Genomic DNA, 27314 nt, shown 5'->3' with positions numbered 1-27314 from the left:
AGGGAACAACAACTTATATAGGGTAGGTTTTAGGGTGGAGTTTGGGTTAGGGAGGAGCAAGAGACTGACAACTTGGGGATAAAGGTGATTGGATAACTGGGTAAAGAGGGGCGGAGTTAGGGCGTGACTAAGGGAATGGACCAATGACAGCTACCTCTGCACTGCACCAAACACTGACCAATGGCAGGCAGAGGAGCGGGAAAACAGGGAAAAGGCGGGAAAACTGAGGGGAGGAGAAGGAGACAACATGGAGGACAATTTAAAAAACAACAACTGGGGGTACTCATGACAGTACAACAATACAGTGGTGAACTGGGAAGAACTGGGGTGAAACTGTCGCATTCATGGGGTGTCACATCCGGTATAAATGAGTCAAGTCCAACATATAAGTGTCCATTTATGGGTTGTAGATTCTCCTCCAGGCTTCGTATCTTTGCCACTCGTCTTCATCCCTTCCAACATGACGCAGCTTCATTCTCCCTCCTGCCATCTTGTGACTGATGAAATTTGTGTGCCGAGGTGATAGTCGTTTCAGTGGATGAGAGTGGATTAGCTGTCTCCTAGCTCATTGCATGCATTAATACCCTCCCATGATGGTGGTCTGATGGGAAAAGGAAAACTGATGAGCTCCCTCTGCCCTGGCATCAGGCGGGTGCAGGGTGTCCCTGCCCTTCCCTCTGTGCCATTTCCAGCTCCTGAGGGAAGCTGAACCCAGGACTCACGGAGCAGGGCAGGGCCAGGACTGCTGGGGCAAGCCCTGGCACAGCACAGCACTTGCACCCCCTGTGTTGGGAGCCAGGCAGAAGGACACCAACCTGAAGGGGATTTGGATCCCCATGGTGAACATATCCCTGCAAAATGTGTCATCATTTCTGCAGAGGGGGCACTGGAGGGATAAAAGACCAGCATGCAGAGCCTGTCCCTGCAGGAAAGACACAAGTAGCACGAGTGAGGCCCTGGTGCTGCTGAGCCCCTGCTGTGCCTGTGGGGGTGAGGGAACCACTCCTACTTGGATGCAGTCCCTGTGGAACCAGGCGGTTTTGCAGGCTGGGCACACCAGGGTGTGGAAGGTCTTTCTGTCCTCCACAGGCTCCAAGCAGATGAGGCATTGGGTGCCCGGCTCTGGAGTCGCCTCCACTGCCTGCTCTGGGCTGTGTGTGGGGCAGTAGGAGCTGGGGGGAAAAGGGGTGGGTGAGGTGAGAAGTGCTGGGCCCTTCCCTGGTGGTGGCAAGGAAGGGACAGGGGGTACCTGAATGGTCTGTGGAACTGAGTGACACAGCCTCCCTGCTTGGCACGGGGCAGGTGGAAGCTCAGGTCACAGTGTCTTCCACAGCAGGAAATGGTGGCCCCGCTCTGGCCACAGATGCAACAGCTCTGGAAAGAGCAGCCCTATCAGCAGCAGCCTCAGGGCACTCCCTCATGCCCGAGCGTCAACCGCGGCCGTTCCCAAAGCGCCAGGCTGATATATAACAGTCTTTTGCTGTGGGAGTGTTCTGGGCTCCTGAACACTCCCTCCTCACCAACTTCCAGCAGTTGTTCGTTGTAGTCTCTCCTCATGAAGTCCAAGAAGATAGCTTTGAGTCCTTGCTCTCCTGCTGCTGGTGATCTCTCCCTCTCGGTGTCCCACCTCGGTTCGTAGGCTGCTGCAGTGTAGCTTATCAAACATACGTGTCCTGGAATCTTCATTCCTCTAAGTCAGTTTTTGGCTGCCCCCGGTCAGCTTCAGTGGGCAACTCTCGAGCCTCTCTTGGCCCGTCTCCCATTTCGCCTGGGATTCTTCTCCCAAGCACTGAGCTGATTTATCAGCCCGTCCACTTGGCTCTGCTCAAGTGCTGAGCCTCAAAATCCACCCCCCACCAGCCCAAATGCAGTGGGGGGAAAAAAAGCCCCCTAGCCTTGGCCACAGGCAGCTCGGTTCAGTTATGCACTGTCCCAGGCGTCCCGCAGCTGCAGGGGGGGAAAGAAGGCCTGACCTCCTCCCTCTTTCCTCAGGTGCTGTGAATCTCTTCCTTCACAGCACACACTCCAAATGCTGACTCTAGTTCCCCAGAGGGGAAGAGAGGGAGCCCAGCCACCCCCTGGCCTTGTCCACCTACACGCAGCAGACACCAACAGCAAAACAACCAAGACAGCACTGCCAACCGTTTCCGGTGCTGTGATATGTGATTTTGAGCAGAAGCGAACCACATGGACAGTGATTGGCTCTCCGGGGAACACTGCCCTGGCACCCAATCACCTCTGAGCCCCTCGAACTCTCACGGGGGGCCAATTTCAAACTGTGACATCAGGTTAGATGTTCTGACAGTGTGTGTTGCAACAGACTGAAGATGCACTCAGACAGCAAGTTGGCAGGCAAGGAACAACAAACACTTTCTTCACAGCAGGCTTAGTTTTATAGTCTTTTTCTTCTGTCCACGTGCAAATACCATATCTCATCGGTTATATGTTCTTGTCCAGGCCCATCCTCTAATAGGCGGTCGGCATCCCTTCGCGTGCTGGCAAGTCTCAAAACAACACCTGTTATTTACTGCAGTTCTTCCTCCTTTTCTGCTTTCTAAGTCTCAGTGTTTACGTTCTTTTACCACCTCACAGCTGTAACTGCCCAAATTCAAGGCCTAAGCTGTCTGCAGCCCAGTTGTTTCCCACAGGTGTGAGGGATGTCCAGGTCGACAGTACTCCCTCAATATCTGTGAACCTGTACCCAACTGTAGCCCGTGGGCAAGGCTTTGGGTAACAGACTTTGTGTAAGTTGTTACCTATAACACTTTAGTTTTAATTCTGTTGCTGGGTAGTGAATCTGGACGATAGGGAGAGAGAGGCTTTAACCCCTCCTCCCAACTGGGGCCGAGGCCGACTCAGTTACCTGTAAAGGGCATCCAGCGGGACCACGAGGAGGTGCGACCACTGCGGCTGAGCCCAGTCAGTAACTCTGCTCCCACCTTAGGAGAGTGATAGTTACTCCCACCGTTAACCTGCACTTCACTGAATTTCTTCCCTTTGCCACTGAGAGCTCTGGGCAGAAATCCCAGCGCGTCAGCCCCCGCCGTGGGCCTTGGCGATGCTTGGCTTTAATTAACCAGTCGGATTCCCCTGGTCCGCACCAGTTCCGAGCCTGGTGCTGAGCCCTGGCCAAGGTGGGGCCCTGGCGTGGGGCCCCCTCTGGGGACCCTCCCCCACCTGAACCGTGGAGCTGATGTGTCCCCACCGGGCAGAGCGGGAACCCTCCAGACCCAGAGGGTCCACCCTGGGGCGGAGCTGGCACGATGTCATGGTTTGAGATAGCCCCAAAATCCTAATTCCCTAGTCCTAGCCCCCTTCCCCATCTCAACCTAATGTGGGATGGGCTTTCCAGACAAAACACGCCAGACTCAGAGTAGGGGAAAGGGAATATATTACAATGACTGTACAAATAAATATTATAACACATTATACACACCATCACAACTATCTCTACCATGACATATAGTATTTACAATGGATCAGATCTCTTCTCTCCTCCAAATAAAAGTCCAGGAGGGAAAGAAGGACAGATCCCTTCCAGTCTCAAAGCAGAAGCATCTTCTAAGGCAGCAGGTTTTCCTCATCTCTCTTCCATGCAGCAGTAACTGGGTTGTTGTAGCTGGATCTCTTTTCCATACGCACAAGGGGGTCTCCAAGCCCCTCAGCTCTCCTTCGGTCCAAGCGAAGGCTTTACCCGTGGACTGCCAGCAGGGACAAGACTCGCGTCACCACAGGTATATCACGAACTGCAGGGGCATCTTCGTGAAAGTCCCTTCCTCAGGGGATTCACCCCTGAGTCAGAACATCTTGGGCAGCATTCAGTTGCAAGCCTTTGCCTCAAGAGTTCTGCCAGAGCTCCTGTGCTCTGTCTCAGGCTGCCAGGTTTGTCAGCAGCAGCAGGGGGGCCAAGGTCAAACCCCCCCCCCCCGCATTCCATCTGGCCGTCCCGGTCCAGCTCCGGGACGTCTTTTGAGCTTCTCAGCTCCTCTCTCTCTCTCCAGTGCTGCATGTCCAAAACTCTTCTCCAAAATAGGAGTCCATCTCCCTCTTTTTCTCAGAGGGATCAAAGGAATTTTGGGGGGAGGGGGTCTGGTATCAGTTCTTACCCCCAGAACTCTGTCTCTCAGCTGCTGGCTCTCTTTTCCTCGGCTCTCCTTCCAGGAGTCTTCCCTGCAGTGCTGCATGTTGTTCCTGCTGCTCCTCCAGTTCAGGTCTTACCTGTCCTGGCTCTCTGCCAGTCTCTGGACGCTGCGTCTCTGCTTTCTGCTCTGTCTCCGCTGCCCAGGGTGGAGAGAAACATCTCCCAGCTTAACCACAAACACTTAGCCCAGTCTAACACTGTTCCAAGTCTTTGCAGTCCCTCCCCAGCCCGGGGCTGGGAGGGCCCAGAGGCCCCGAGGGGCTCAGAGCCCCTTCCTCGTGGCTCTACAACATGACCACCTCTCCTCAACAACCAAACTACAGTTTGTCTCTTCCGGTGCTTGTGATATGTTTACATTTTTGCAGGAGTGTCCATTGGGCAAAACTTCAAAACTTCCAGGGGTTTCCACCCCTTGGGGTCTACCACTTTCTTAGCCTCTGGGGGAAAACAAGATTCAAACCACTCCACACGAGTAAATTGGGATAATGAGTGATTGGTCACTCAGAAATCTGAACATGAAATAATACGTTCTTTAGAAGATCTGGTGAAGGAATTGTACTTTCAGTTAAATGAGGAGAAGGAAAAAGAGATGCAGGTAGAGGGGCTGCTGCTGGTGAGCACCGTGTTGGAAAGCTTCCCCCAGAGCTTTGGAATGCACATGAGAGAGAATCCGAGGGAAGAATTGCAGGATGTAGAACCTGTGACTCAGACCTTCTGTGTTCAGTGGAGGAGTTTGGGAGATGGTGAATGACTGTAATTCTGATAAAGAGCAAAACCTAACGTTTGCATTGACAGCTGATGACGAGGAAGTACCATTACGACCCTTAATTAAAACTGAGACCACAAACGATTGTCAGGGTCAGCAAACTGCTACTAAAATGGTGCCAGGTACAGCTATGGAGATGTGAAGGTCTGGCCATAAATGAGGTGAGATTGAAATCTGGCCAGTATTAAAGCAGTGGGATGCTGAGAGGCCAGGTGTGCTTCCCGGGTAGCAAAGAGTTAAAATCACTGCAGTAAACAGAGCAAGTGGGATCTGCCAAACTGCTGAGTTACTTTATGGCTCCCAGTTGAAAAGTGGCAATCTGGTAATCTTAACCCTAAAGGAAACACAGGGACTGTGCTCTCACAGTGCTGGGGTTTGCTGCAACACCAAACAGAATTTCTGAAGTTACAGCTAATTTGGCTCCACTGACAGCTGCAGCATTAAATGTTGCAAACCCAGGAGCCACAGTAGCAGCACACCCGTGCTTCAGCCCTGGAGGAGTGGTCTCAGCCTTCCCTTCTAATTCTCCTCCCTGGGCAGTTTATTACAGACAGTTGAATACCAATGCCTGGCCTTTACCAGCTGCTCTGCCAACCAGAGGGGACCCCCCTGAAAAATAGGGGAAGTTTGTGTTGTTTCCTTTTCCCAGGAATGCCAGCACTCCCCCCACTGAAGGTGAGAGGAACGAGTTGCAAGCAGGGCAGCTGCCAGCGGATTTCCCCGAGAAGGCTCACAGCCAGCCAAGATGGGATAATCATTTTTCCCTTAGGCCCTTTGAACTTTGGTTACTTGCTGCTTGAGTAGCATCCTGCCAGACAAGACATTCTTTCTTCTTTTTAAGGATTGGTCCATATTAGGCCAAATTTTCCCTTTCTTTTTCTAGGAACCTGCTGACAGGTGAGACCCAGCTGCCTGAAACCGATGGAACTTTTAATTGCCCCATAATTGCTTGTGCTGTCAGTTTATTAATGTTTGTGATTTGTTTGTGTTTCCATGGAAAGCAACTTGTTGAGAACTAAAAATATTTGGAGGATTTTATAAGACAAACTTCTATGTATTGCAAGTTTGATTTTTACTAAGTTTATTTTGTCTTTTTACTAAAAAGAATGGGGTGGGGAAAGCTTTTATCTTATGGACGTATAAGTTTGTCTCAGAAAACTCAATCAAATTTAGCCTGGGAGTTGGTACAAGAATTTATGCCTATTTGGAATCCTATAAATATGTATTAATCTTCCCACTCTGCCTCAGAAGGATTTAGATTTATTATGATTTGGCTAAATTTTTCAGAGATGTTAATGAGTGAACTAAATAATCTTAACAAAAGAAAACATTACGTGGGAAATGGTTGAGTCCCCCTTCCTAAACCAGAAGGAGGGACGGCCACGGACTGCAAAGGGGACATGGATAAAATACAGGAAGGTCTTTTACCAGCTCTCAAGACCTGTAACCAGTTTTGGAAACGCTTGTATTCTCACTTGAACGTGTCTGATGTACTACTGGGTTTCCTACCCTGTGTCCTAAGCAGGTTTTTTACTTTGCATCTCTTCTTTCATTTATGCTAATCAATATGGTAACTATAGTCCATTGTGCACCCCACATGCTTCTAAACTTTGGGTGCAATTTACTGTAGCAGCAATTGTAAAGGAATGTGATGAGGGGAATTTGCCCACTAGAATTTAAAAAAAAGGAAAAGCACCTGGGGATAATACAGTTAAATTTGAAAGGGAATTAATTTCATTTATGACCCCACCACCAGTAGAACCACAGCTTTTTGTTCTGTGTCAGGACTAAATCACAACAGAGCTCTCCCCTGTGCTCTGTCCCCTGAGAATGGAGCATAGGCTCGATGTAAAGATGTGCTTATATGAACACTCTTTTACATTTTGTGGGGCAGGAACGTTGCCTAGAAATTCTTCCAACTCGATGTGGATGTGGCCAAGAGAGAACCCTGTTTTAAAGCCTTTGAACTGTATGAACACACCTCCTTACAAACCCAGTCACACTTGTTCTGGTGTGCAAAGGGAACCAATTTACTGTGAGACCTGGAGATCCCCTTTGAGTCTTGGCTGAAAAACACGTGTCTTATACGTGAGGTGTATTTGTTGGGGATCCCCCTCGATGGGATTGAAAAATTAGTACTTGCTGTGGAATTCTGGGACTCATTTCAAGCCCCAGATGTACTTGAGAGACCCCTGGACTTGCAAGACAAGCAGCTCTGGTGCCCCACTTGGGTTAGCTTGGGGTGTTCCTGACTCATCACGCAGGTCTGAGGTGGGGGGAGTGCTGCCATCCATTTGCCCAAATCGTGTCTCTCCTTACCCATTGGCAGGAAGGACAGGGCAGGAACTGAGTTGTCCTGAACAAAGCTGAGACTGGATCACTGACACACGTGCCCCAGATTATTGTACGGTCGGGCAAAGGATAGATTTTCATCTTTGGGTATTTTTTACACCTTCTCTAGTTCTAACACACCACCAGTGGGCCTTGGAAAGTACCCCAGGGCAGGTGCATGCCCTCAGTAATTGGGCCAGGTGTGTGTTCAGAGAGCTGAACTTGGGAGTCCAGCAGGTGTCAAAACTGGCTTTACAAAATGGGTTGGCGTTAGATATGTTACTGTTAAAGGAACAAGGGGCGTGTGGAATGTTAAATCTTACTGAATGTTGTATTGCCATTCACAATGTAACGGCAGCAATTGAAAAAACCTGAGCCAAAAATGAAAGCAATGGCTGATCAAACATCAGAACTTTTGCAATCACTCCAACCCAAGGACTGGCTTCAAGGAATTGGCCCCAGCTCCTGGCTGATGTCCATGTTCTAATCCTTGGGACTCGCGGGGTGGGGGCAGTGGCTGATGAGGATTGGGTTGATGGTTGCAATTGGATTTACATTTTTCATGATTGGAACAGCTGATGTCCGTGGTATGATTACTCTTGTTGTTGTTTCTGCTGTTTGTGTCTTTTCTGCTCTGTCTTGTCTACGTGCACATCACCCTGATGGAAAACCCGTGAACTGAGGAAAAGTCCCTGGCAGAGAGTGTTTGAGCCATGGGGTGGGGGAAGGACTTCAATGCAGTTGCCTCTCTCCAAACCCTGTCAAAGCCACAGAAGGAACTTGCTGTAAGAGAAGCCACTGGACAAAAAATCCCCCCTGTGCAGACGGTGAGAACTTGAGATGAGCCCAGAAGGGAGGAATCTGCAAGAGGAAAGAGCTCATTCCAGGCAGGTGGTGAGGCAGATCTGGGGAACCTCCTCCTTCCTGCATCTCAACAATAGTTCCCACTGTGGCAGCCTGGGGGAAAGGAAACAACTGCTCACACATGTGCCATCCCAAGTAATGGGAATGGGATCTAGGCCCCTTTTAAACTCCATGAGTTCAAGTAAGGCAGTAAAACTTAGGAGATTGATGTATCTCACCATACTCAGCCATAAGGTTCACATCTGCAGCGGACACTTTTATAGCATGGAGGCAAGAGGTACCTGCACTACCACTTCATGAGGTAAAGATGATTGACTGTAGTCAAGGGGGGGCTGTGGCAGGAGGGCCTACCCCGAGAAGGCCCAGAAGCCCATCAGAAAATGCCCACAGTGCAGGCTCTCATGCAAGCTGGCTGTGGTGAGTTCCTGGTGGTGCCACAGTGGTGGGTTTTGGTGTTGAATGAGGCTAAAACCAGCCTGGTTCACCAAACCCCAAACACATCCTGCTTTTTGAAGTTGGATGTGGCAGATAAGCTGGTGGCTGGCCTGTAAATTTGTGACTAGCAGTCAATCACTTTATACTATAAAAGTCCAGTCCACTTTTCTGCAGTCAGGTTCTTCAAACCTAACCCTTCTTGGGGTGACTGTGTGGAGATTCCTCCCTTGGGCTGGGGACCCCCCAAGGATACTCCTTGAGGTTGAGCAAAAGAGTTCTCCCCACAAGTGTTGGTATGGGTGAGTTACATCCAATCTCTACTTAATGATTATTTCCCTTCTGCTACCTTGAATATAATTGCTTCAGTAATTGCTTCAATAGAGTGCACTATCCTATCCTACCCTGTACTAGTAGTAGTTGTAGCCTTTATATTGTGCAGTAAATAATTCTCATAAAGATCTTCCCTCTGTTCACCTGTTGATTTGTCTGATCATTTGTATCAATAAATGATTCATTTTATAGAAATAGTCTCACTTTGTCATCCTTCAAACCTGCAGGACAGAAGTGGTTCAATCCCACCCACCTCTGTAATTCCTCAGATTTAAACCATTGACATGATCCGAGGCTAAGATTGGATCCAGCCACACCGAGACTCCTCTCTGAGAAGGACTTTAGAAAGCAAGGGGGTCCTTTCTGCCCCTTGTGACTCCCCAGCAGGGCTTCTGTAATAAATGTTGTCTGAGCCTTCCACTCCCACCCGCGACAGCGATCTGGGGGTGTCTCGGCCCTCCTGGTCTTGGAGCCAGAGGAGCTGCTCCCAGGTCTGCTCTCAGTGCTGCTCCTCGTGCAGAAGGAGCTGTGTCATGGCAGTCCCAGCCCTGAGGACATGCTGTTTGTCCTGGAAAGGGAAAGGAGAGGCTCTGCTGGGAGGGCTGAAGGTCGGTCTGTCCTCCCTGCTGGGAGGGGTTTCCCTTTGCCTTCTGGCCTGCAGGAGAAGGGCTCCCTGGAGAGCAGAGAAAGCAGCATTTCCCCATGCTGGCCCCCCAGGCCTCCCTGCAGAAGGGGCCCAGGACTGGGCTGTGTCCCTCCAGGGAGCCCCCAGCCTCGGGCACGGTGCTGGCAGGCTCCTGGCTTGGGGTGCTTCGTGCCCTGAGGTATCTGGATTCAAACCCCTGGCTGTTTCTCTCCTCCTCCCCATTGCACCTTTTCCTCCCAAGTGGCTGTTCCCCTCCAGCCTCTTCCACTGCACCCCTGCACTTGCCCTCCCAATACTCACCCTTTTAACCCTAAAGCAAAGCCAGGGAACAAAGTCATGGGAAGGGACCCGGCAGCTTCTCCACCCCAGCACTGGGGAAGGGACCCTGCAGCTCCTCCACACGCAGCACTGCCACATCCTGCCCACAGGAACCTCCCAGGCTTCCCCCGCTCCTCCTGCTCACTCACAGCAGTTGGGGATCTCCAAAGCCTGACCTTGCAGCAGGCTGACACTCCCCATGTTCCCTCTGAGATCACAGGGAGGCATCCAAGGTCACTCCAGCCCCTGTCCCCGGGATCCCGGCCAAGGAGCCGACACTCAGCACTGCAGACGGGCACAGGATCCGGCCCCTCCACACCCGACTGGGCACAGCAGGGCGAGAGCGGCATTGCCACGAAGGGGATGCACCGGGGGCTGCGGAGAAGGCAGAGACAGGCACTGAGAGGAGTAGGGAGAGACACAGGAGGCTGGGGCTGTTCCCTGGCAAGGCTGGGTGCTGGGCCATGTAAGATGAACCGGGAGGGTGTGGGGAGAGCTGTCTTCCTAAGGGGGACCCAGAGGAACCCTTGAGGCAAATGAGGAGGACAGAGAGGGGCAGAGACCCTGCAGGTTTTTCCCACCGGGTTCCTACCCTGCAGGAACTGGGATTGGGCTGGTAAGGCAGAGCAGCCGGCTGGCCCTGGTTCAGAGCAAGGAGGCACAGCAACTTCGTAGCCCCCAGTCCAACAGGGAGCTTTAGAGAAAGGGGAGGGACGTCCCCATGACCGCAGACCCCTGCCCAAACCAGGGGGCCGAGAGTGCCGTGCCAGAGCTGTGGCCACTTTGCCCAAGGCGAGGAGCACAGCCTCACCAGGGCCCTTCCCCGTGGCCTTCAGGTGGCTCTGGAGCTTGGACAGGGCACAGTGGGAGCAGGAGCGGGCCAGAGCCACCCAGATGTCACTCACAGCTGCCGTCACATCATCTGTCACCCCCTGAACAAGCACCACGGGACAAGCTCGTGGCTTCCATTATCTGGTGGTTTGACACTGTAATGGAACTACAGTGGTATTTTTTCCTGTCATGGGTCCTTTTTCCTGTCATGTATGTTTTTTGCCCATGGAAATAGGGAAGGTCTCCTTTCCAGGACGAAGCCATCCCAAATGTCCCATTGCTCTGGTGGCAACTCATGGAAGTTGTTCATGTCTGCAGCTTTAGTTGCAAGCTGTTTCCTTCCACCTCTGGCTTGGGCTGCTGAGGCTGCACCAGCAGCTCCACTGTGCAGGGAACAGAGGCTCTTTGGCTCTCTGGTCCCTTAAGTGTCAGCTCATTTGCATCTTCCTCTGGAAACCACCCTCACAAAACCTCCTATTGATGCATAGATAGCACATAACAGTGACAATGGGAAGCTGATGTCCAGTTACAAATTCAGACTTCCCAGAGCTGGGGACTGTCACTTCTTAACTTCATTTGCTGCCCCTTGTTTCCCTCACCTGCTGGAACACTCTCAGCACCCTGTCTCTTATACCCAGAGCTATTCTGGGGTTAGGTTGACAGCTTTTGAGCAAAGCTCTATTCTAACTGAGAAAGTTTTGGGTAGTCCCATTTCTGGAGAAAATTTATTTATTCTAGGATTCTATGATTGATGAGGGTTTCCTTTCTTCAAACCTTATAAGTTATGTCCTGACTTCCTTCTATTTCTTTTTTGGACCCAATGAATCCTGCTTTTTGCCGGCTGGGGTCCTATCTGTGCAGGTACTACTGAATATGTAACAGTTCTCCTCTAGTTGGGGGGGCTTTTTTGTTTTGTTTTGTTTTGTTTTTTAATTAATTTCTGTATCAGGGAGAGTTCAGAATAAACAAAACCAATATTTATTAGCAAGAGGTGGCCAACAAAAGGAAAAAACCCAAGAGAGAGGAAGGAGGAGAAAAATAAGCCCTCAGTACGACTCCTCAGTCCCCCAGGTGTTGCTTCTGAAGTTATCTCACCGACCCAGAATGCCCAGAATTGCCCAGAGCAGAAGCTGCATTCTGGGAGAGTCGGCAGGCTCACAAGATCGCAGCGTCCCCGCAAAAGGCAACGTTGTCCTTTCATGTGAAGCTTGTGTCTGCCGAGCACCAGCCATCTGCTTTTTACCCAATTAATTGGTGAGGTCTGCCTGGGCAGGTGTGGCCAGCACCACCCAGCCAGAGGCCTTCAGTCCCTGCCAACGTTCTGGAAGTGGTGCCCCTTCTGTGCATGCGTGTCCTTTGCAATTCCCCCATGCTTGCATGCTGTACTTCAGGGGGTCTTTTCTAAATGAGTCTGGCGGCGTACTTCATCCCCCTCCTCTTCACTTTCCTCTTCAAATGCCCTTGGAAGGCCATCAGCCAGTAAGAAGACACCAGTTAATTGCAGTTTGTACAAAACGCCTCCTTCAAAGACCAAGTTCCAGTTTCTCAGTGTTTGTTTTCTCCTAACTTGGCAGGAAAAGGAGAGACTCTCCCAGGTGGATGGGCCAAACACAGACCAAAAGTATCAACATCTAACACAACCCTGATACACCCGCAAAGAAAAAGGGAAATTTCATCAGCCTGCTTGCGGTGCACTGTAGTGTCCCTCCCCTGAGAAAGCTGGTGCAGAACTTGTGGGCCTTCACTTGGTGTTGTCATCGAGACAAAGTGGGACAAGATGTGTTTGAAAGTTTCTTCCTGCCCTGCTGTGTGCTGCCCGTTGGCTGGTGGAGGAGCAGAGCAGAAATTCACTGTTGGCATCTGGCAAAGCAGCAGGAGAGAGCAGTTGTGAGGGGGAGAGGGGGTGAGGTGTCTGCTCTTCAAGAGGGACAAGACAAAGGAGTTGGGGAATTGTCCTGGAACTCTGGCCTGGCAGGCTTGGAGCGCTGGGTGGGCATTTCTTGAGAGCTGTGGTGGCCCCACTTCCTCCTGAGCCTCATTGATGGCAGTGTGTCCAGAGGCAGCCCGGCTCCAGGCTGAAGCAAAAAGCCAGAGCGGGTGATGCGGGAGCTGCTCCAGCGCCTACCGCAGCCTCCGGCCCGGTGGGAGCGTCCCGGGCCCTGCCCCGGGCGCCCTGAGGCGGGGCAGTGCCCACTCCCGCCGGCCGCCCTCACAAGGCCCAGGCCGCCTCCTTGCCACAAGGCCCAGCAGGGCCGCCCTCACACCTGCCCCGCCCTGCCCTGTCCCGCCCGGCCCCACCCTGCCCCGTGGCCTCTGTCACACCCCACGCTGACGTGCTGAGCCTTCCACCAGCCATTGTGACGCCACAGGCGCCAGTCGGGCACGGCTTTGTTGGTGCCCGCAGCCGGCGCTCAGAGCTGCTGTAGCCTCTCGGGGAGCAGCAGCACATCCCGCTCGGGGAGCATTGCGCGCCTGCATCGCCGTCTGGGCAGCTGCAGGCCACGACCACTGCGCAGGGCGACCTCGTCTGCCTTGTGCTTCATACCCTGTGCCCGTCCTTATTCTCGCCCCTTTGTCACCCTCCCCCTAAACCTCGCCCCGTCCCATTCCTCATCCCCACTTGGCTCCCGGCAGCCCGCCGGGGCCTTCTTGCCCTTCCTGCTGCTGGGAGCTCCAAGCAGGGCCATGCCGTGGCTTCTGAGCAAGAAGCGACGGCAGTCGCCCTCCAGCAGCCCCAGTGGGCAGCCCTGGGCTGCCACCAGCTCCAGCAGCGCCTCCCAGCTCCGGGAGCAGGGGCTGGGCAGGCTGCACCGCGCGGCCGCCCGCGGTGACCTGGGCTGGCTGAGGCGCTGGCGCTGGTACGTCAAGGTAGTCGGCATCGACAGGCCAGACCAGGAGATGCGGTGAGTTCTGGGCCACGCTGATGGCACACCTTGCCTGCTCCTGAGCCAAGCTGCAGTAGTCCTCGGCAGCCCTCTCTTAGGGACAAGGCTTGAAAAGTGACATTTGCCCTGTCAGCTGGGACAGGGAACTCTTGAGCTTTTCACTGCTTGCAGCTGCCGCCCGGGCTCCAGCGTTGCTGCAAACGCGTGTTGCCCACCTGCCCCTTGGCCGTGCTCTCTCTGCAGGGCTGTTCTGCAGCTGCTCAGCCCTCACCTGTTCTCTTCTGCCCTCTGGCTCATCAGGGCAGGGTTGCAGCAGCAGCAGCAGCAGCAGCAGCAGCAGAGTCCGGGCAGGGTCCCCAGGGTGTTGGGTACAGACACAGCTTGGGCTCATCCTTTGTCTGTCTGGGTTAAGAGAGTCTGTTTAATTTTTAGGACACCTCTGCATCTGGCTTCGGCCAATGGCCATGCAGATGTCGTCAGATATCTGCTAAGGAAGAACAGCCAGCCCAACCTCGCTGACAGCTTCAAGAGAACGGCCCTGATGAAGGTGTGTGCAATGCCTTCTGAGCTTGGAGGTGGGGCTTAGTGCTGGGGTGTTAAAGGGGAGGTGTCTGGCAGGATTCCTTGCAGGGCAGGGCCATAGAAACACACCTATTGCAATGGGCACGGCACAGCCTCTGTTAGCTGATCTTTGAAGATGGTCTTCTATGCCAGCACTCGGGAGCTGAGGGAGTTGTGACAGAGGGGGATGAAAAGTTGGAAGCCTTTCCCTTTTGGTGTGTTGTTGCCAGGCAGTCCAGCAGGAGCAGGAAGAATGTGTTGCTGTTCTGCTGGAACACGGTGCCGACCCCAATCTGGCAGACGCTGACGGCAACACTGCCCTTCACCTGGCTGTCCTCTCTAAAAACACAGCTGTAGCAGGGCTGTTACTGGAGCATCATGCCAACAGTGATGCTCAGAACCAGGTAACCTTGGCACGGGGCTAAAGCTGCTCTTTCCAACAGCTGCAGAGCTTGTCTGTGTCTTTCTAATGGGGATTCTTTCTCCTTTTAGTGGGGATTTACCCCCTTCAAACTTGCAGCCTTGCAACAGCACGAGGAGATTCTGGAGTGCCTTGTGAACAAAGCAGCTGACAGGCCTGCTCAAGCCCAGGGGGAAAGGTGAGGGCTTTGTCAAAACAGCACCCGGGTGTTCTGGGTAGTCTGCAAGTGTGACCCAGACGAGGGGCGTGGCAATGAGCTGGGAAAAAGAAGGAGCAGCCCCGTGGAAGCAGTTCCCCGTGGGACTGGTAAATGCAGGTCTGCCCTTGGCTGCTCTCCTACCTCAGGGGCTCTCATCCTTTGCCCGCTGAGGTCTGCAAGAAAGCCTTGTCTGTGGTGCCCTCTCCCCACCCAGAGCCAGAGCCCCGGGGAAACTTGCCAGTAGCTCAGCAGCGTGGCTGCTATGCAGGCCAGGGGGGTTTAAGGCACGGCAGAGTCGGTGCGTTCAGTGCTCTGAAGGGAAGCGTTGGGGGAAAGAGAACCAACACTGTCCCAGGGGACACGAGGGGCTCCGAGCACACAGAAGGAGAAAACTTCCTGCCATGGAGATGGTCAGGGGGTCGAAGGGCTTGCCCTGGGAGTTTGTGCAGCCGCATCTGGGGGGACTTTGAAGAGCAGTGCAAGGAGCCCTGAACAGCATGGCCTGAGCTGGTAGCTGAGGCTGCTTTAGGGAGGCCCCTTGTAAGAGAAATTCTCCAATGCTTCCATGGACTTGGCTTTGCTTTCCCGGAGCTTGTAGGAAAGGGGGGAAGAGCTGTTTTGGGAGCAAGCAGGGGAAAACTGATGCAGGATCAGACATGTTTCCGATGAAATTTTGCATGCTTTAGGACTGCTCTTGTGGTTCCTGGAAGCCCTGAGGCTCACCTGGAGGAAGATAATCTGCGCTTGCAGGAGGAGCTGGACAGGGCTGGCGCGGAGGTATGGAAAGCCTGTCCCCACAGGGAGAAACCTGGGGGTGCCTGTTGCTTCCTATCCATCCTGAAAATGGACAAAACAGTGTTCAGTGTGTTCATTGGGGAGCAGAAGTGAAGCTTTGAAGGGACTTGAATGGATTGCAGTTCTTTGGGCAGAGGGGATGCACACAGACATGCAGCACCTGAGTTCTTCAGCAGCAGCTGGCTCCTCTCTGGAAAAGCTCCCCTGACAACTGTGCATTCTTCCCGTGATTTTACAGCTGAGGGAGGAGGAAGAAAAGCATCTTCAGTCTGAGCATTGTGTTCCTGACTTGAAGACTGCCTTGGATGCCAAGAAAAGAGAGGCAATAACTTCCTCCCAGAAACTGCAGGACTTCCTGTTGGCATCTTGCGAGACCAATCCGACTGTGAACCAACTGGAAGAAGACGCGCAAGAGTAAGAGAGGAACCCAGTGAAGCGAGGGGTCTGTGGCTTTGGGGATTGGGTGGAAACAGGGGGAGAGTCAGTGGGATTTTGAAGGACGCTTCTGCTGTGGCTTCTGTTCCTTAGCACAGTTTGTCTGGCATTGGCTTTTCTGGTAATAAAGCTGTATTTCTTCTTAAGGTTTGCAAGTGAGAACAGCGGATTGGAAGCCACTGTCCAGCAGCCAAGCGAGAGCGTTGAAGCCCTTCCGAGAGCCCTGCAAGCCTCTGCCTCAGTAAGCTGGTGCTAAATTTGCCTTTTTGTGACTCTGGAGCCCAGTTGCTTATAAGGGGCAATTATCAGATGAAGTTTTCCTGGAGAGCCTGGGGAGCTCAGCTTCTGCCTTCTCCTCAGTAGAGGCTGCTCAGAAAGCAGCCTGGTCCTTTCCCCAGCTGCTACAAAAGCCCTGAGGGTATTTGGTGTGCTGGACACTGGAGGAATTCTTAGATTCTAAATGAGGAGTTTCATCATGAGCTCCAAGGGACCCAGAAGTGTTGTTGCCAGAAGTGTCTCCCAAATTCTTAAGTAGGTCTAAAGTTTCTTCTTTCTGTTGGGGAATCTTTCAAGTGTTTCCTACGTTCATTTCCAGTAGATGATAAATACAGTTACCATGGCCACCCCCTTGAGAGGTTTTCCCAGAATTCACTGCCTTTAGGTCATGCTGAGTTTCCTTTTCTTTTATTTTTCTGTGCACAGGGTGGTGAACTTTCCCAGCAGCTGGACATGGAGCCTGGCACAGGCATGCAGCTCGAGGCCCTAAACCAGGCTTTGCAAGAAGAGCTGTCCACTCTGCTTGGGAAGTGTGAACAACTGGAGAAGAGCAAATGTCAGCTGCAAGAAGAGGTGACAAAACACCACCATCATTTGGAGACTTTGGTGCTGGATGGCAGCCAAAGAGAACAGTGTACAAGAGAGGTGGCAGAAGGAGCTGACCAGGAAAGAAGTGCAAAGCTACAAGAGGTCAGCCTCGTTTTGCAAGTAAGTGAATTTCTCCCCAGTGTCCACAGGCTCTTCATTAGGAGCTTTGAAGCAGAGTGCTCATTTGGGCTTCTTTCCCAATGAAAAGAATTGTTTGCCCTGGCAGCTCCTGGGTTCTGCCTTGGTTGCTGCTGGGAGTGAGGAGGCAGAGCTGCCTCTCTGAGTAAGGCTGGGCCCTTGAAAGTGGGTGTGTGCATTTTGTGCTGGGCAGAGCTCTCTTTTTCTTGTGGTGGTTGAAGGTGCACTGTCTCCTTCAGGCACAGGCAGCCCACCAGGCCCCACTAGGACAAACTGGAGACAGTCATTGTGATTCCATGAGAATCCAGTTGGAAGAAAGAATTAGAAATCTGGAAAGTGAATTGGAGAGGATCAAAAACACCCAACAAGAGAGTGCTTCTCGTAAAGAAGCAACACAGGGAGAGATGGGGATGTACAAAGAGCTGTATCTGGAGGAAGTGAAAACCAGAAGATGCCTTGCCAAGAAACTGGAAAGGTACGTCCGTGCTTGTTTGGAGTGGTGATAAGAGAGTCCTTTTCTTCCTGCATTTTCCTTGGAAATCCATCTTCTACATCTGGCCAGCATTATTGCCCTCCACTGGCCAACAGGGTCTGATGGAGGTGCCAAGACCCTCTCCTTGATATTTGAAAAGTCGTGGCAGTCAGGGGAAGTCCCAGGTGAGGGGGAAAAGGGAAACCCACTGTGCCCATCTTTGAAAGGGGTAGAAAAGAGGGCCCTGGGAACTGCCAACGTGTCAGCCTGCCCTCTGTGCATGGGGAGGTGATGGAAAAGATCTTTCTAGAAGCTCTGTCAAGGCACGTGGATGACAGGGAGGTGATTGGAAGCACCAGCACAGCTTCCCCAAGGGCAAGTGCTGCTTGACCGACCTGGTGGCCTTCTAAGATGGAGCGACTGCCTCAGTGGACAAGGGCTACCCATGTCATCTCCCTGTCATTCTGGGAAGCCTTTGACAGAGTCCCCCACAACATCCTTCTCTCCAAAGTGGAGAGAGATGGATTGGATGTGTGGACTGTTAGATGGAGAAGAAATTGGGTGAACAGTGCCATGCAGAGGTGGTGACCAATGGCTCAGAGTGCTGAGGGCCATCAGTGACGAGTGGTGTCCCTCAGGGGTCTGGATTGGGCCCAGTGTTCTTTAATCTCTTCACTAATGATCCAGAGGAAGGGATGGAATGCGCCCTCAGCAAATTTGCAGCTGACACCAAGCTGAGGGGTGTGGTTGACACAGCTGATGCCATCCAGAGGGCCCTGGACAAGCTGGAGAAGTGGGCCCATGGCAATCTGCTGATGGTTTACCAAGAGCCAGTGCAAGATGCTGGCCGTGGCTCAGGGCAGCCCCTGTATCAGTGCAGGCTGGGGGATGAAGAGGGGCAGAGCAGCCCTGCCGAGAAGCCCTTGGGCTGGAGGAGAGGCCGGACATGAGCTGGCGATGTGCGCTCGCAGCCCAGAAAGCCAATTGTGTCCTGGGCTGTGTCCAAGGCAGCGTGGCCAGCGGGTGGAGGGAGGGCATTCTGCCTCTCTGCTCTGCCCTTGGGAGAGCCCAGCTGGAGTGCTGCATCCAGCTCTGGGCTCCTCAGCACAGCAAGGACCTCCAGCTGTTGGATAGAGTCCAGAGGAGGCCACCAAGGTGCTTGGAAAGATGGAGCACCTCTGCTAGGAGGAAAGGCTGGGACAATTGCAACACTTCAGCCTGGAAAAGAGAAGGCTTTGGGGTGACCTAATTGTGGCCTTTTGGGGTGTGAAGGGAGCCTACAAGAAGGATGAGGAGAGTGCATTTAAAAGAGCAGGTAGTGAGAGGACAAGGGGGAATGGCTTCAAACGGAAAGAGAGTAGGTTTAGATTTGATCCTCGGAAGAAATTGGTTGCTGTGGGGGTGGTGAGGAACTGCAACAGGTTGCCCAGAGAAGCTGTGGATGCCCCATGGCTGGAAGTGTTCAAGGCCAGGTTGGATGGGGTTGTGAACAGGCTGGTCTGGTGGAAGGTGTCCCTGCCCACAGCAGGAGGCTTGGAACTGGATGATCTTTAAGGTCCCTGCCAAGCCAAGCCATTCTAGGCTTGGATGCTGTCTGTGCTGTTTCTGTGAGACTGTGGGGGAAAGGCTGGTTCTTCCTGTGTTTCATGGTTTTCTTGACTAATTTGCTGTGCAGGCTGGAAAAGCTTCTGAGGATAGAGAGCAGGAAACTCCGGGTTAATGAAGAGAAAGGAAGTCAGTCCCAGCTGGAAGAAATGAAGAAGAGATATTCTGAAAAGGTCAAGGAAGTTGATAGATTCCAAAGAGAGGTGAGCTGTGCTCTGGGTGGGGTCTTTGGTTGTGGTGTTCCTTCTTTTGAAAGCTGGGAGATGCTTTCCCTCTATTTCTTGTCATGCTGATGATTTTTATTCCCTTGGCTGCATTTTGGATGTGATGGGCTTTTCTTAATGCTCCTCCTGCTGTTCCAGTGGGAGATGACTTGAACTAATCCGGGGTAGTTCTCCTTCTGGGGAAAGATGCAAATGTTGAGGGCAAAGCAGTAGGTGTAAGGGCTGATGGAGGCCAGGCTGTCCTGCAGAGGAGGGGCAAGCCAGGAGTGGCAGCCAGCCTGGCAGGGTGCGTGAGCTCCCGGGCCAGGGAGCCGTCCCACAGGCCCTGAGCAAGAAGAGCAGAACAGGCCCCCTGACAGTGAGCGGGGTCAGCCAAGAGTGCAGATCCCTCAGCTGGGCCCTAGGGATGGGCAGGTCTGCCGTCCTGGCAGGACATCACGTCCATGGGCTGAGAGCAGTGGGGCCCAGCTGAGGCCTGGCTGCAGCTGGAGGGAGGCTGTGACAGCGTCCTCTGGGTGTGACAGATGAATTGCTGCCCTGGCAGAGAGGGGAGGAACAGCACTGTCACTGGCAGGGCACCATCAGCCCCTGAGCCCTGTCTCAGGCACAAGCTGAGCAGGAGGCACTTGAGGTTTTGCTTTTCTGCACAGTGTTGTTGCTGCCCAGGGCCCAAGGAGGACAGGGGCCTCCCAGGGGAAAATCTGTCCCTTCTTGCTCACGGGGAGCTGTTTCAGCCCATCCTGTGGCGGGGAGCCAGAAGGACTGTTCCCAGCAGGTCTTTTGAGACTGCTCTACCTGTGCAGCAGTGGCACAGAACCTCTCATCCCTTCTCCGCTCGTCACTCGGATCCGTTGCTAAAGCGGCGTCTGTCAGAGTCACGCCTGGGTTTGAAGGCATCCCTGTAGAATGGCTTCCTGCCTTTGCAGTGATTCCTTTGGAGTCCAGAAGCGTGGAGCATTTTTGCATGAGGAACTCCAAAAGGCTGGGAAGCTGAGGAATCCTATGAGAAATGATGGGAATACTGTTCTTGCTGGAAAAGAAAAGCCTGGTTGCACTTTGTGTCTAGTCCTGAGCCAGCAGATGATGAATAAAGTCTCCCTGGGCAGCCAGTTTTGGATTTTCCCAGAATTCACTGCCTTTACACCACGCTGAGCTCCTTTTTTGTTCTTTCTGTCTGCAGGTTGCTGAACTTTCCCAGAAGCTGGACAGGGAACGTGAACAGTGCACGCAGCTGGAGGCCAAAAATCAGGCTTTGCAAGAAGAGCTGTCTACCCTGCGTGGGGAGTGCGAGAACCTGGCCATGGACAAATGCCAGCTGCAAGAAGAGCTGGCTAAACTCCACCATCATTTGGAGACCAACGTGGTGGATCGCAGCCAACTCGAACAGTGTAAAAGAGAGGTGGAAGAACAAGCAGACCAGGAAATAAGACAAAAACTCCAAGAAGTCAATGAGTTTTTGCAAGTAAGTGAATTTCTCCCCAGTGTCCACAGGCACTTCCTAAACTTCTCTTGTGGCCATGGTGTTTGGTCTTTTTCTTTTGCTCCTGTATTCTGTGGGTTAGCTTCTGTCTTTGCTGAAGGCAGTGGCAGAAGGCAATCTGGTTGGGCAGGAGTGCTGTCATGGGTGTGGAATGTGCCGGCAGGTCCCTGAATGCAAAGGCTGCCCAAGGCAGATTCCCACTTTGCAGTGCTTGGGGGGATCTCTGTGCGCTGCTCTGCTTCTCACTGCTCATCCTTGAATGGGTTTGGCAACTTGCAGCTGTCATGGCCAGACCTACAGGTGCTGCTTTGTCCTTGTAGGGGGTGAAAGTGCTCAGAAAAGGAGTCACTGAAATTCCAGGGATGGGAGGGAGGGGGTGGAGGTGGAAGCTCTTCTTGTCTTTGAAGAATCCTTTTGGACATGCCCTGCCCTACAGATCCAGTGTCTCTTCATTAGTAGCTTTGAAGCAGAGTGCTCATTTGGGCTTCTTTCCCAATGAAAAGAATTGTTTGCCCTGGTAGCTCCTGGGTTGTGCCTTGATTGCTGCTGGGAGTGAGGAGGCAGAGCCACCTCTCTGAGTAAGGCTGGGCCCTTGAAAGTGGGTGTGTGCAATTTTGTGCTGGGCAGAGCTCTCTTTTTCTTGTGGTGGTTGAAGGTGCACTGTCTCCTTCAGGCACAGGCAGCCCACCAGGACACCTTAGAAGAAATCAGAACCAGTCATGTGGAGTCACTGAAAAAGCAGCTGGAAGACAGAATTAGAGATCTGGAACGTGCACTGGGAAGGACAAAAAACAACCAACCAGAAAGACCTTTTCAAAAGGAATCCACCCAGGCAGAAGTGGACAAGTACAAAGAGCTGTATCTGGTGGAAGCCCAAAGAAGAAAAAGCTTCGCCAAGAGACTGGAAAGGTAAGTCCATGCTTTTTTGGACTGGTAAGAACAGACTCCTTTTTCCTCCTGCATTTTCCTTGGAAATCCCTTTTCTACATCTGGCCAGCGTCAGGTGTGAAAGCAGAACGTGGCATCTTTGTGGGGAACGTTCCTTCAGACCCTTCCCTTCCTCAGACCTGTCTTCCTTTCTCTTTAGAGTTCCAGCAGTAACCCCACAGCAGCACCACTATGGCATTATTGGTGTCTTTTCAAGTTGAGGTTGTTTTAGCAGGCAGTCTTTTTGCCAGTCTCTACTCTCCTCATCCCGTGGGTGACAGAAAAGATGAATCTTGTGCCCTTTCCTGTTTGAATAAGGAGAGGCCTCTGGGAGAAGAGAGTTGGATTCTGTGAATCCAAAATAAGGCGGCTCTTTCTTGGCTTCTGTTTTGGCAGCGGGTCTGAGGGTTGAGCTTTCCTTGAGAAGGCCAGGGTAGGCCAGAGTTCTTCTGGAGGTGACACTGGCTGCTCCTTGCACTTGGTGTGATTTCTTAGAAACAGGCCCTGTGAACAAGCTCAGATCAAAGGATGTGCTGGTTTTGGACGCTCTTCATGCCCTTGGCTTTTAGAAGTCGAGTAGTAGCCAAGGCTGTGGAGGGTAACTTTGCGAAAGCCTTCCTGCCAAAGATGACTCTGTGTGTGCTTGTGAATGTTTCAGAGCTACTGAGAGACTTGCAGAGGCCAACACCAAGCTCTTTTTGGAGCGCCACAGAAGCAGATCTGCAGTCCCAAGCAGCGCTGTCAGCGGACTTCTGGCTGCAAGTCCACTTCAGGATTCACCTGGCCTGGGACATCTTGGCATCAGTTTGGGACTGAGCAGAAGTCTGGCTCTCAGAACACCACCCAGACACCTGTGGTAAAGCCCAAGACTTCTGCTCATCAGGTTTGTCCAGATTTTCCAGAGTGGTCAAAAAAGATTGAAATGGAAGCAATGAGCTGTGGAACTCCATTCTTTCCCAAGAGAAACTGTGGGCAAGAGCTCTGTGGCACAGGAACCTCCCACCTAAGTTCTACCCTAAATTTACACGTAGTAATCTTCTGTAGTCTGTGGGGTTTGGCAGGAAGCCAACTCCAACTGGCTACAGATGGTTTTGGTGTCAGAAGTGGGATTGTTTTGGTTCCTTTGGTTTTGTTGTGGGAACGTTGTCTGGGAAAGCTGCCAAGAGCAGGTTTGTTTGTAAACATCCACCATTGTTTTGGGACACTCCTGGGAGAGCTGCCAAGAAGGATTGTGTTTATCTAAACATAGCTTTGTTTAGGAACAAGGAGAAAGAAAAATAATAACAATGGTCTTTTTACTAATTTTTTTCCTGATTCTTGCTGGTTTTGTGCCTGTCCTAGGACATCCTGTAAGGGACCATTCAGATGGATGGAACAAATTGCTTCCTTTCCTTAATTTGGACATCCACGGCCTAGTAGCCAGTTTCCTTAATGGTGGCCTTCAAGGTTTGGTAGCAAAGACTCCAAGATCAGCTCTAACCCATCCCTACATTGCTCAGTGACAATGATCCTAGTGGTGAAGGCAGCGAAAATGCTACTTAAAATTGGAGAGGTGGTGCTGCATTGGTCCCCTTGTTGTACGAAAGGAATCGCTGGAGCTCTGGGGACAAGAAGTGCCAAGGGCCACGACAACTGTACACAGGCAACAGTATCGGAGGAACCGAGATGCTGTGACCCCCATCCATACATCCAGTACATCCATGACATCATTGTGTGGGGGGACACAGCAGAAGAAGTTTTCGAGAAAGGACAGAAGATCATCCAGATTCTCCTCAGGGCTGGTTTTGCCATCAAGAAGAGTAAGGTCAAGGGCCCTGCCCAAGAGATCCAGTTCCTAGGGCTGAAATGGCAACTGGACGACACCAGATACCAACAGACGTCATCCACAAGATTGTAGCAATGGCTCCACCCACAAACAAGAAAGAAACCCAAGCTTTTCTGGGAGCCATTGGCTTCTGGAGGATGCACATCCCAGAGTACAGCCAGATGGTGAGCCCTCTTTCCTTTGTGACCCGTAAAAAGAACAATTTCCAGTGGGGTCCTGAACAACAACAAGCTTTCAGGCAGATCAAGCAAGAGATTGCACATGCCATGGCTCTTGGAGCAGTCAGGACAGGACCAGATGTAAAGAATGTGCTCTACTCTGCAGCTGGAGATAAAGGTCCCTCCTGGAGCCTCTGGCCAAAGGTGCCTGGTGAGACGTGAGGGCGACCACTGGGTTTCTGGAGCCGAAGCTACAGAGGTTCTGAGGCCAATTCCACCCCTGTGGAGAAGGAAATCTTAGCAGCCTATGAAGGCATAGGAGCAGCTTCAGAGGTAATTGGTACCAAAGCACAGCTCTTCTTGGCACCCCAGATGGGACCCCAGCATGCAAAGTGTAACTAGATAAGGGAAAAAGGGGGTAGGGTTTATCCATTTTAGGGAAAGGGTGGCCAAAAAAGGAAATACTGCAATGCAGCAAACTTTGGCCAATCGGGGAGCGGGGTCTAAGGATACAGACATCAAGGGGATTTTTCATCAAACAACTTCAGGGGACAAACAAGGGAAAAACTACAAGAAATGTTAAGACACAACCGTAAAACTCGAAAGGCTTTGGGTCTGAACTTCTTGACAACTTCATCCAGGGCTTTCATCCTCTGGAGGGTCACACATTTCTTGTTGTCTTCTCCAGCTTTCAGATTCAGCAATGTCCTCACTCCCGACAGACCAGGGTCCCCTTTCCAGAGTAATGGAGGAGCACCGTGATTTTTTAAGCCAAAATTCCCAGATTTGAATGAAATGCTCTGGAAAGGCTCTGGAAATCATTTGGTGTTCACAGTGAGTCTCTGGTTTCCCATCCCCTGCTTCAGATGTGAAAACATGTTCCTTGCAGTCGGAATGTAAACTCATCAACTCCATTAAACTTGAGCACTATATCCCATCATCCAGATCATCAATGGAGATGTTCACCAGGAATTGCTGATCACTGGCCTCCAGCTGGATGTTGCACTACTGATCACCACCCCGGCCAGCAGATTTCAACCAGCCTGCTGTCTGCTCATCCAGCCCATACTTCATGGGCTTCTCTGTGAGGGAGCCCTGTCTGTGTCCACTAGTACACACATTCATTTTGATTTTAAACAATCAAACAGAAGTGAGTGTTTTAACAGCAGAATTATTTTTCAAAGGGAAATAGAAGGGTAAGAGTTTTTAATTTTAATGATCATGTTTTACATGATACTAATTGACCTCTAGTAGAAATGAGACAGCACCTTAGGAGACAAATCTACATTCTCTATTTATGCCTCTGAATTACAGGTATGGCTTTGATGGAACGAGTGCCTTCAAGCTCCACTGGCAGGCACTGTTTGAAAACTATTTGGGTGATTTTTGATAAGAAATGAAAGATGCAACGGCAGGAAGCCATTCAGCCATCCCTGACAAGGGAGGTCCACTGTCAATTGCTGGGAGGGCCCCCACCTGTTTCTTTTAATGGTGCTCCCAAATCCCACCCCTTGGACCTCCCAATCCCATCCTTTTTGGTCCCCTCAGGCATCACCTCCCCAGGATCTGCTCTGTGTCCTACCCAGGATCCCCAAACATCCTCCCATTGATCATTCCCAAAGCTTTTCTTTCCAGACCTTTGCCTTTCACCCAGAACACTGCCCTGGTACCTCCCAAGACCATTCCTTGCCTCCCTCTCCACTCCCAACCATCTCCCAGTGCCCTCGTTTTTGTCCTCCTCCATCCTCCTCCTCCTGTCCCCACCAAGCCTCTCCCTTGCAGTCCCCATGTCCCTACACTTGAATTCCTTTCCCCTCCCCTGCATCCCACACAGGGCCCCTTCAACACCCCAATCCCAGTCCCGTGGGCTCCCCAGTTCCCCCCAGTTCAGCATCTTTGGGTCCCCCCCAACCTCCCCCCACCCTCCCTGCAGGCCCTGAATTCCCCTGGCTCTCCTTGTCTCCATCCCCACCCTGGGCCCTGCAGGCACAGGGGTTGGAGGTGAAACTGGGTGCAGTGGGAGCGGGGGGAGCAGAAGGGATTTTCCCCCTCAGATGGGGGCAGCCCTGGGCTGGGGGGGCTGGGGACACCCGTGTCCCTCCCCCAGCCCCACAGGGACCAATCCTGAGCAACCCTTTGCTCTCCTTGCCCAGGCACTGATGGCAGGAACCCAAAATGATCTGCAGGAGGTGAGTGGGCCGGGGGGACTGGAGGGCATCCAGTCTGGGAACTGGGGGACACTTTGGTCCCCCCATCCCTCGCTGGCACCGGGGACATCCCAGTGACCAACCAGGGCTCCTGGTCTCTCTCCAGCTGCATTTAGTGGACGTTGGGATCCTGAAGACGGCTCAGGTGGGTACCAGGAGTTCTGCCTGAGTCGGGTCCTCCCCTCACATGGCCATGACACTCCCGGACATCCCAGTCTGCCCCAGTATACCCCAGTGCACCTTACCCAAGGATCCCATTTCTTCCCCCAGACTCCCAATACATCCCACTGCACCCAGTGTGTCTCTGAGCCTGTCTTTGTCCCCAGCCCCTGTGGTGGAGAAGGTGGTGGGTCCTGTTGGTGAGAAACGTGTGGCTGCATCCCTGGATGGCTGAGGTGAGCAGTGCCTGCAGGGAGAGGGGTCAGGACAAGGCCCCTCTCATGTTGCAGTGGACTTTGAGGGTGACGATTTGGGCTCTGTCTTTCAGGACTGGTGGTGACACCCATGCCCTGTCCCCCTCCAGTGGCATGAGGAGATGATCATCCCTGGAAGAACCCCCTGATTTCCCTCAGAGCCCAGGGGCATTTCCCCTGAATGATCAATAAATGCCTTCAGCAAAGCCACTCTGCTTGATCTTGTGTGTGTGTTCCCGTCTCCATGGGTGTGTTCCCATCTCCATGTGTGTGTTCCCATCTCCATGTGTGTGTTCCCATCTCCATGTGTGTGTTCCTGTCTCCATGTGTGTGTTCCCGTCTCCATGTGTGTGTTCCCATCTCCATGTGTGTGTTCCCATCTCCATGTGTGTGTTCCCATCTCCATGTGTGTGTGTTCCCATCTCCATGGGTGTGTGTTCCCATCTCCATGTGTGTGTTCCCATCTCCATGGGTGTGTTCCCCTCTCCATGTGTGTTCCCATCTCCATGTGTGTGTGTTCCCATCTCCATGGGTGTGTTCCCATCTCCATGCCTGCATTCCTGTGTCCCTGTCCCCTCCTTCTCCAGCCCCTGCACACCCAGTGCCTCTCTGGCTACTCCCCTGCCATGAGCAGAGAGGCTCAGGGGGCTCCTGGGGGTCTCTGCACACGAGATCCCCTTCACCCCCTCCATGTGCATCCTGAGCAGTGCAGGTTGGGGCATCGTGGAATGTCCCTGCTGGGGGCTGGGACAGGCAAGGGGCACACGGGGCAGCCCCTGGAGCACCTGGACCTCCCCTGTGCTCTGGGAGGGATGGGAAAGGGGATCAAAGGAGCCAGCGGGTGTCAAATGGCCCCAGATCTCAAGGCACAGGCTCGGGGCTGAAGGGATGGAGAGCAGCCCTGCATCCAAGGCCATGGGGATAGTGGGGGATGAAAAGCAGGATGGGAGCCAGCAATGGGAGCTCACAGCCCACAACCCCCCCGTGTCCTGGGCTCATCCCACAGCGTGGGCAGCAGGGCAGGGGGGTTCTGCCCCTCTGCT

General features: G+C 52.6%; 1 protein-coding gene and 2 long non-coding RNA genes across 11 annotated transcripts; 2 read left to right on the top strand and 1 right to left on the bottom strand.

Moving 5' to 3' along the window:
* Nucleotides 1–553: 553 nt before the first annotated feature.
* LOC127462005 (uncharacterized) lies at nucleotides 554–1128 on the bottom strand. Its single transcript, XR_007900277.1, has 3 exons — nucleotides 1010–1128; nucleotides 816–922; nucleotides 554–601 (listed from the first exon to the last, which is right to left on the bottom strand). It is a non-coding gene; the product is annotated as an uncharacterized LOC127462005 (long non-coding RNA).
* Nucleotides 1129–1894: 766 nt separating this feature from the next.
* LOC127462008 (uncharacterized) lies at nucleotides 1895–8013 on the top strand. Its single transcript, XR_007900279.1, has 2 exons — nucleotides 1895–3265; nucleotides 4615–8013. It is a non-coding gene; the product is annotated as an uncharacterized LOC127462008 (long non-coding RNA).
* A 4128-nt stretch (nucleotides 8014–12141) lies between these two features.
* On the top strand, nucleotides 12142–26214 carry LOC127461989 (ankyrin repeat domain-containing protein 26-like). 9 transcript variants are annotated; one of them, XR_007900267.1, is made up of 19 exons: nucleotides 13161–13565; nucleotides 13980–14094; nucleotides 14339–14512; nucleotides 14601–14707; nucleotides 15415–15505; nucleotides 15762–15937; nucleotides 16106–16199; nucleotides 16661–16942; nucleotides 17200–17435; nucleotides 19108–19240; nucleotides 20442–20723; nucleotides 21415–21650; nucleotides 22327–22551; nucleotides 23010–23657; nucleotides 23818–23984; nucleotides 24518–24847; nucleotides 25805–25840; nucleotides 25965–26003; nucleotides 26129–26214. XR_007900267.1 is itself a non-coding variant. In XM_051770238.1 (14 exons), the coding sequence occupies exons 1-13, from the start codon at nucleotides 13348–13350 to the stop codon at nucleotides 22526–22528; spliced, it is 2346 nt and encodes a 781-aa protein (XP_051626198.1). In that variant the 5' UTR covers nucleotides 13161–13347; the 3' UTR covers nucleotides 22529–22551; nucleotides 23010–23804. The 9 variants fall into 9 exon arrangements, 2 of the variants coding, with proteins under 2 accessions (XP_051626198.1, XP_051626199.1); XR_007900265.1 differs by lacking the exon at nucleotides 26129–26214 and having other exon boundaries at nucleotides 25965–26097; XR_007900266.1 differs by lacking the exons at nucleotides 25805–25840; nucleotides 25965–26003; nucleotides 26129–26214 and adding an exon at nucleotides 24966–25796.
* The last annotated feature ends 1100 nt before the right edge of the window (nucleotides 26215–27314 follow it).

Source organism: Manacus candei, unplaced genomic scaffold (assembly GCF_025592945.1).
Source record: "Manacus candei isolate 608988 ecotype Guabito, Panama unplaced genomic scaffold, ASM2559294v1 h1tg000118l, whole genome shotgun sequence".
In the NCBI taxonomy this organism is placed as follows: Eukaryota; Metazoa; Chordata; class Aves; order Passeriformes; family Pipridae; genus Manacus; species Manacus candei.
This window is presented reverse-complemented; position numbering and strand designations above follow the sequence as displayed.

What these genes read in the sequence shown, in the direction of transcription:
- LOC127461989 (XM_051770238.1), top strand. Translation starts at nt 13,348, where the DNA reads ATGCCGTGGCTTCTGAGCAAGAAGCGACGGCAGTCGCCCTCCAGCAGC. An exon ending in CTGGAAGAAGACGCGCAAGA is followed by an intron (nt 15,938 to 16,105) that starts GTAAGAGAGGAA and finishes TTTCTTCTTAAG; the next exon opens with GTTTGCAAGTGAGAACAGCG. An exon ending in TTCGCCAAGAGACTGGAAAG is followed by an intron (nt 21,651 to 22,326) that starts GTAAGTCCATGC and finishes TGAATGTTTCAG; the next exon opens with AGCTACTGAGAGACTTGCAG.